Source organism: Watersipora subatra, chromosome 9, assembly GCF_963576615.1.
Source record: "Watersipora subatra chromosome 9, tzWatSuba1.1, whole genome shotgun sequence".
In the NCBI taxonomy this organism is placed as follows: Eukaryota; Metazoa; Bryozoa; class Gymnolaemata; order Cheilostomatida; family Watersiporidae; genus Watersipora; species Watersipora subatra.
This window is the reverse complement of record NC_088716.1, coordinates 61,233,603-61,242,385: the sequence shown is the minus strand read 5'-3', so window position 1 is coordinate 61,242,385 and position 8,783 is coordinate 61,233,603. Positions and strand designations below refer to the sequence as shown.

General features: G+C 38.4%; 1 protein-coding gene across 1 annotated transcript; it reads left to right on the top strand.

Moving 5' to 3' along the window:
• Positions 1 to 795: 795 nt before the first annotated feature.
• On the top strand, positions 796 to 3,829 carry LOC137405324 (uncharacterized). Its single transcript, XM_068091552.1, has 2 exons — positions 796 to 1,655; positions 3,319 to 3,829. The coding sequence occupies exons 1-2, from the start codon at positions 796 to 798 to the stop codon at positions 3,827 to 3,829; spliced, it is 1,371 nt and encodes a 456-aa protein (XP_067947653.1).
• The last annotated feature ends 4,954 nt before the right edge of the window (positions 3,830 to 8,783 follow it).

The window sequence follows — 8,783 nt, the reverse complement described above, 5'->3', positions numbered from 1 at the left end:
AAGATGGTAAAGTATGCATTATGCAACATACAGCATCATAATGTATGCAAAAATATGTAGTAGCGTAACTTATTATACCGATGTGAGCTCCATTTAAATCATCACAATGAAATAAAATTGTATTTAAATTTAGTGATACTTTTTACAGAGTATTTATGTTAGAAAAGACAACCATAAGAAGATGAAATGCAGTTGCTATACCCTGAAACTCGTGCCTGTCTCAAGTAAAGCTGTTGATGAGTCGTATATGTAGACAATCATCCAATACGAAGGATTGTTAGATGAGCCAGACAGTATGCTCAGTAATGTAGCCTGTGGCCTCAAATTCCTTAACAATGCGAACTAAAATAACTTAAAGTCCTGTTTAAATGATGTACTAGCATCAGGTTATTAAACAGGGTCTTTTGTATAAAAACATAATTTCAGGTCTTATGATACATCAGTTTTCTTGCAAGTTGCTAAAATGTAAATGCATATTTGGCAGCACAATTTTTTATATGACACCAAATGGCTGGTAGAAACCATAGTTGTTTACTGAGCTGTGGCCCAATATGCATGTATATTTTAGTCAGGCACAATTAAACTGATGTTTCAAATGACCTAAAATATGGTGATTCTACATGAAATACTCTGCTTAACAACCTGGTGTTAGCCGGCTGTTTTACCTGAACATGGCCTATCAGAACCTTTAATAGTGAACATGACCTTTGTTAGATTATTCAAGGTTGGCATGAATGAATTGTTGGTTTATTGAATACTTACAGTGAGTGCATAAGACAGGATGTTTCTGCAGTGATGCACCAATCGCTAGTAAATCATCATGAGATCTGGCTGATCGGTAAAGGAACTGTTGAAATTAAGAAATCTTTAGAGAGAGAATTAAAAAGAAGACACCCTAAATTCACTTTGCGAACGCAAGAGGAACGCGCTGATCAGAGAACCCAAGAATATGAGGACATAGAGAATAAAAACTACGGGGTCAAAAAGTTAACCTATCAGCCCAAATCGAATAAATATGTTGTAGTGGAATCTGCATCATGCGAGCTGATTTTGGAAGGAGAAAACACTGTCAATGAGCACGCCTCCTATACAGCATTCTATGCTCTCACCTCAAGCCACTTTCTGCTTGAGAGTGATGACTGTGAAAAGCTTTGTCGGCCTACCGCTTCGGATGACACCGTCACTCGAATACAGCAAGACCTAGCGAGTAGAAGTTTTTATACAAAGTATCGTCTGCAATGGCATTACCCCTTTAAATTTCTCAGTTTAAACCCATCTCCAGCCCTGTTTGCTTATCGACACTATCCTACAGATGCTGGTAAAAACAATTTTGAAAAACCAAATGATTTCCTTGCTGATGCTGTCTTAATGGAGATTTCCGAACGCGAACTGCGTAATCCAAATCAGCAAACCATTTCTTTCTCGGAGCTGGAGGCATTGAACACACACAAGAGTGGTGTAAAGATTGGTCCCATCATACCTTTGCAGCATCCTCAAGACCTTGACAAAATGAGCAGAGCCAGGGTACGCATTGTGGTTGGTGAAAGGAGGGGCTTCATGGTCTTCCCATTACAGCCTCTGGGCAAAGATCGCAAACTGAAAAGTGAAGATAGACAAATCCAACTTCATCACATTTTGTTCATCACCACCGATGGGTTAGATTCATATTTACTATTTCTAGTGATTGTCAAATCAAAATATTTAAGAACCACAGTTTTCCCTGTGATATTTTAGCTCTCTGTCCAAGCTATCAGTGGCCTGAAGTGTGCCAAGCTAAACATGCCGTGTTTTTTTAAATGTTGGTTAGAGTATTTATTAAACTCAACATACTTGATTATGAAATAAACTCATGTTTTGCACTTTTCATTCATGATATAAGGGCAGAGGTGGAACGAGACACGAGACATCGCGAGTATCGACCTGTCTCGACTCAGATCGATCTCCTCTTGACTTAAATATTGCCAAACTCGACACAGGAAATAGAACTAAAGCGCCTGGGCACAGCTGTTAAAACATGGCTTCTTGCAGTAACAACAACTTCATATAATTATTGTAATGGGTTGCGGGCAACTGCCTTTAATGTTATGCCTAGTCCGTTACTACCTGTTGTTGTTGATAATGTTTGCCACCGATTCTAATCATGTAGTCCGGACAACGGCCCTGTTAGTATATTGTAGTCCGGTTCTGTGGCAGACAGATACCGAGTCATATCCAATTACCCTCCGGATAATCAGGTTTAATAAATAAGACTGTTGCGGGTAAAATATCTGTATTTTATTGTATCGTGTCCAAACACCAACTGCCCTTCATAAAATTCGGGCTTCTTTTATATGCAACCAATTGCAGGTAAAACTTGCCAGACACGGAGAAATGAACTAAAGGCCGTGTCGACCATAGTCTGTGTAACAATGAAATTATCGTTAGCTCAATATAAAAATATGTACAGTAATTCATATAATTTCATAAGTACAATTTAAATATAATCCACATACTACAGTTAATACACAAACAAAACTTAACATAAATAAAACAATAAGAATGAAAGTGTTATCGTGTGTTCTTTTAGTTGCGGTACTTCTTTGTAGATCGGCGGCTATCGGTTTCATTACACATTTTATTACAATATAAATTAAAAGCTATTCAATAAATGGAAAAACTATACATGTACAAAGCAATATGTTTATAATAATTATTATCAATCAAGCTCAAACCTCTTAGAAATATACAACTTCGCTATTTTAGAGCAGTTTGTGTCACTTTTGCTTACAAAACATACATGCATACTGCTATTAAAAGGTTGTGTTTAAATTGTTTACACCAGAAATAAATTCAATTCAAAAAAAGGTTTTCTCAATTTTATATATCAAGTGTGCTAGTCCTTGTGTAGTAAAATCAGCACCAAATGCTCATTATTTTACTGTCTCGTGTCTTGAGCTTCGAATTTTTACAAGACAGTGTCTCGAGTCTGGTCTTGAACTTAAAAAACCTGTCTCATTCCAACTCTATATAAGGAAAATATTGAACATCCTATTTGCTGGTAAAAAGCCCTTCAAACTCTTGCCTTGACATAGATTGAAGGGTGAGAAGACAACTAGCTTCAGCGCCTCATTTGAAACAGTATATATAGGTAAGAAAATTGAAAGGTTATCACTCCCAAGATTTTTAGGTAAACAATGTCAGCTTTCAGGACATTGGCCAATTGGCAGCTGTCTTTACAGTAAGAGCTTAGAATTTCTCTGAAGCCACCAACCAATGAAGGGTCTCATTTAAAAGCATGTTTTTAAAAAATGCTTTGCAATGCTTAATGTTGCATTTTAGGCCTCTCTACAGAGGAGAAAGTGGAAAAATAGTCTATGTGATTGACTCAAGAAATGGGCAGTTTTACAGATTTGGTAAGCTCATCGGTGAATCCATAAACACGATAGAGGATGGAAGTATCCCTATGTATCAAGCGGTTGTTCTGCACCAAGCTATAAATGAGCTTGCAGAAATTCATCATAAAAGTGTGAGAAACTTGAGGCCACTGGGAGAAGAGGAAAGTAGCAATGAAATAAGTGGAGGAAGAACGCTACACCTCAAAAGAGTCGGAAGCACGGGTGATGATGATAATTTGGACTTGTCGTTTTCACTTTCGACAAGCCAAAGGTTTCCATTAAATCCTAACTCAATGCCCCGCAATTCTACTAATTCTGCAAATATGCAAGGTTTGGAACAGAGGAGACAAACAGCGCATCAACCAGACTCAGGTCTTGGTTCCCTCGGTCAAGTTCAACCTCACACACAAGCCACAGGTAATCTCAAGCCCCGTGAAGAAAATACTTTGCGGTAGACTTGAGGTAGTTCTGGAAGAATTGATTGACAAGTACCCGTGTCTCTAACAACGCTGCCAGTTTCCTACTTGATTGACAAGTACCCGCATCTCTAAAAAGGTAGCATGTCTCCTACTTGATTGACAAGTACACACCGTCTCTAACAAAGCTGGCATATCTCCTACTTGATTGACAAGTACACACCGTCTCTAACAAAGCTGGCATGTCTCCTACTTGATTGACAAGTACCCACCGTCTCTAACAAAGCTGGCATGTCTCCTACTTGATTGACAAGTACACACCGTCTCTAACAAAGCTAGCATATCTCCTACTTGATTGACAAGTACACACCGTCTCTAACAAAGCTGGCATGTCTCCTACTTGATTGACAAGTACACACCGTCTCTAACGAAGCTGGCATGTTTCCTTGTTAAATGAGTAGTTTAGTGGCTACTATTATGAAGGAGACGTCCCTTTTTAGTGTGCCTTGTTTTTGTGTGGAATTATGTATCAGCCTGTGTGAATCGTAATACTGCATACTTGATTAAATTGAAACAATTAAAAAGGGATTGGTTTATTATGCACATTTGTCTAAAATAAAGTTTTGACAATCCAGATAATTTGATGTCATTTAGTGGAAAAGATTGGAAAGAAGCTAATACATGTACTTATTTTTATAACCTGTTAGATAATACATTATGTATTCCTAAAATCAGTTGAATATAATATTATGTATTCTTATAACCTGTTACATGTACAAGCAGGCTTCATTTTACCAGCAATTTCAAGCGTAAAATTTAATAATTATACCACTTGCCTGGAAGACCTGAGTGGTCACAAGACTAACCCTCAAACATAGCAGAACAGACATAACAGCTGTCCATTTGGCGATGTGTCGCTCTGAAGTTAGCTTATAAGCTGTTGATATAAACAAAAAAACCTTACTGCGATTTGTACTATTTTACAGAAACCTTCGGCAATTCGACAATGCTATAGACTGGTGAAATGAACACGTTATTTTTTCGTGAAATGCGCACAACTTACAGTGTAATGGTTCTATTCTCAGTCGCTGGGCGTTTCGTTTGCCGGTCGTAATTTTGATAAAAGTAAGGTTTGGCCAGTTTTAATAAAGATTTTCGGTCAAATTAATCTGTCTATTTGTGTATAATCCGATCAGATGGGTAAGGTTTAGGAATATGTCAACAATTTTCAAAGACTTGGTAACATATTTAAATAGGCTTATATTTGTTTTGTATCGTTATTATTATACTTTAATGACTCTACACAAAAATGGTTAAATTTGTTGATGATATTTCGATACAAGGGTTTGCGACATTGTTGATGAATAATTTTCGTGAGTCGTGTGCACATGCATTTATCACAAAACTCTCAGACATTCCCTCCGCTCATTTGGTCGTGGAATTATCAACAAGGGTGTACTTATATGTAATGTATTATTACGATAATACTCAAGATGTTCAGAAAAAAGCTTTACCGGTTACTCACAGTTTTTACAAGGCTGGAAAGATTTGATAAATACCGATTTTCTGATAGAACACAAGAGCAATATTTTGAAATAGTTAAACAACTACGTAGGCTGATACAAAACTCTCCAGTGCCTTATGACACTTAGCTAACTTCAATATAAAATATTTCATGTTTGAAAACATGATAAGATGTTTTAGTAGCCATACCATAACTATCATCAGAGAGACTGACACTTTCATTATAACATGTTATTTTTTTGATCAAGTACAGTAATAATATCGATCAACATATGTAATCAACAACGATCACACAACAATATCAATCAACAATCACGCAACTTTAGCACGATAAAGATCTTCCATGTTTTCTCCGGTTCTGTTTCTGCCTTTATAATCAAGATATGCAAAACACTTTATACCTTCACTAAAGTGCTCGTAGACATCAAGCGTCTTGCGAGGAGATATGTGAACTCGCTCACACAAATCACACATCCACTTCCTATTGGCAGTAAATAATGTCACATCAAATTCGTAAAAAGCCCTCCATTTATGATATGAATAAAATAGCTTCCTGTCTGCTGCGACCTTAATAAGATAACTCGCTAGTCTCTGAGGGGAAGGAAACAAACCGGCATGAATGTATGAATTGGGAGGAGCTAGTTTCTCATAGGCAGCTCGATTTCCTCGTACTACTAGAATCATGCCGAGCTGAAGACTGTTTCAGAACTTTTCAGTCACGTAATCAAAGCAATCCGAGTTTTCAAATGCGAGATAGAACTTGTATTTGGCAGCATATTTTAAAATGAATTTGTTACCGTTGTTAGGGTCAGTGTTGTTTGAACACGCACCATAATTATCGATAGAGATATGTTTCTGTAACTCTCTCACATACTCTTCCCTTCTGCTGCTAGTGCGACAGTTGCTCACTAGCCAACTCACCATCCTATTTCTTCCAGTTATGTAATTCTGTTTTTGATGTTGAGGGTTGAATCCTTTACTTCTCCAGTACCGGCCGCAAGGTATGACCACATCGGAAGTGCTCTGGTAAGTCATACTTATCTTAAACTTGTTTTTCAACTCTTTTAGCTGCTCCGGGTAAAAGAAAGATGGAGGCTCTCTAAACATGATAATCCATTTTTGATTTACAGATCTTCAAGAAGCCAAATCAGTTATAACAAAGTCTTGTTTAACCCGAGTATTGTACACATGAAACAACACGGCATCACTCCGGTTGTAATCTTGCAGGTCAGTACTCCAGCTGCAGGGATACTCACAGTTTAGCAGAGGGTCGGGAAAAAGTCTTCTCTTCTGCTCCGTCCTGATGTAATTCTGTATATTAAATGTGTTGTTGTAGATTGTTGTGTATGCCAAGATTGTCTTGCTTGGTTTCTTTGTTTCTAATTTTGACAAGCCGTGTATACCTTCCAAATTCCAAACATTCTGACGCTAAAGAGGTTCATTGAAAAATGTTAACGTGTTTCCGGTGAGTCGAAAAACAGTGATGTTGATGATAAGTAAGGCAACTCCCAAAATAACTGCCAGCGAAGTTCCTCGAGCATACATTGAGTTTAGTTCAGCTTCTACTTGGCTATAAGAGAGTTTTAATAACTAAAGCTAGCCTAGGTCAGGCATCGTGAGACATTTATTACATCTGCTGCTGCCTATGGCTGTGTAGTGGTCATAGAACCCTAGCTCTTTGATTGCTAGCCACATGATACTCAAAATACACATTATCCCTTCGCATTGTGTTTCCTCGTGTTGTGGTTGTTTTAAAGAAAAGCATGAAGGTTTTGAAAAAACTAAAAACCTGCGGCCTTTTCCCTCTTGGCTTTAAACTGTTTATTAGGGTCTTTCCATGCAGCTTCATGTCTAACATAGCCTAACACTATTTTGAAATACTAATTTTTCCATAGCAACAACACTCCATAGCAACAGCACTTGAGTGCATCACATAAATGTAGTGACATCATAGTGACACTGCATCGTATTATATAGGAACTATCAATGTTGAAAAACTATTCGTATCATAAACTTGTGGTTCAAAACATCATCCCATACATATTGTCTGGAGAATAAAAGCATTTTGTTCATGTTGATAATAAAAAGCGCTGTGTGGTCATAACTCACAGAGCCTTGTCCCATTCTTTGTTGCAGTAATGCTGTTGCAGTGTGATTAGTCGTTAGAGTGAAAAGGTTACATTGCCACAGGCGTAGTACATATACATGTATTTGCAATTCTATTTTTATCAGTTTAGCAGGCAATTTACCCCAGCATGTAGTAGTGGGTCGTATTAGTAGCCAATGGTGGGCAAGTACTAAATTAGTTTAAGCCGATGGCGGGCACTGGTATTGGTAGGTACTGGGGTGAGGAACCGGTGGATGCTGACACTGATGGGCATTAATGAGATCCGTAGGTATTGGTTGATGCTGGCACTGGTAGACACTGGTATTAGCAAGAAATGGCGAGTACTGGCAGTAGTGGGCACCAATGAGTACTGGCAGTAGTGGGCACCAACGAGCACTGGCAGTAGTGGGCACCAACGAGTACTGACAGTAGTGGGCACCTTCGAGCGCTGGCAGTAGTGGGCACCAACGAGCACTGGCAGTAGTGGGCACCAACGAGTACTGGCAGTAGTGGGCACCAACAAGTACTGACAGTAGTGGGCACTAACGAGCACTGCTGAGTCACAGCTGGCTTCATAAATGTAATCAAAGTTTCCGAGGTGGTACATAGTCTCAACTTCAGCAACCAAGGTTCGTAAGGATTGGTTACAAGAGTTAGAGACAAACTCAAAAACTTACCCTCGAGTCAACTATTATAAGTTTTAGATTTAACTTGTTGTCTTCTTTCTGAATTCTGTTAAAAAAGGTTTTTTATTAATCGAGAGCTACAGCCTGCCCTGGATGAACTAAATTGAGCATGAATAACCCCAACGACTAATGCAAAAGTTTATGCTCAAGTTAGTATGTCATTTGGCCAACTCTTAAGAATCTCCATTGACCTCTATCACTGAGTCAAACCCGTGATGGAGCTTACTCCATTGATCTTTTATCAGTGAGCTAAACCTGTGATAAAGCTAACTTTATTGATCTATATCAGTGAGCTAAAACCGTGATAAAACTGACAACTTTGTAGATGCAAACTTTACTTTAGTTTGAGCAAGAAAGGGTTCCGTTAGTTGTGTGCAGCACTAGTCCCTGGGCAGCACTAGTCCTTGGGCAGCACTAGTCCCTGGGCATGCCACTGAAGAATTTTGGCTGCTGCAGAGTGAGCTCTCATCAACATACCTTGGAGATTTGTTGCATATGCACGTTAAAATCAACATTCCAAACAAAACAAGCTATTGTACTTGAAGGCCACCTAGCTACAAACCATTTGAAAGGCTAATATCAAAGCTAACCTTAGCACCTGCCAAGACCAGTTAATGAGTTTGCATAGAAGCATGGGCTGAAGCCATATATATATAGTAAACCCATAGATATAGTA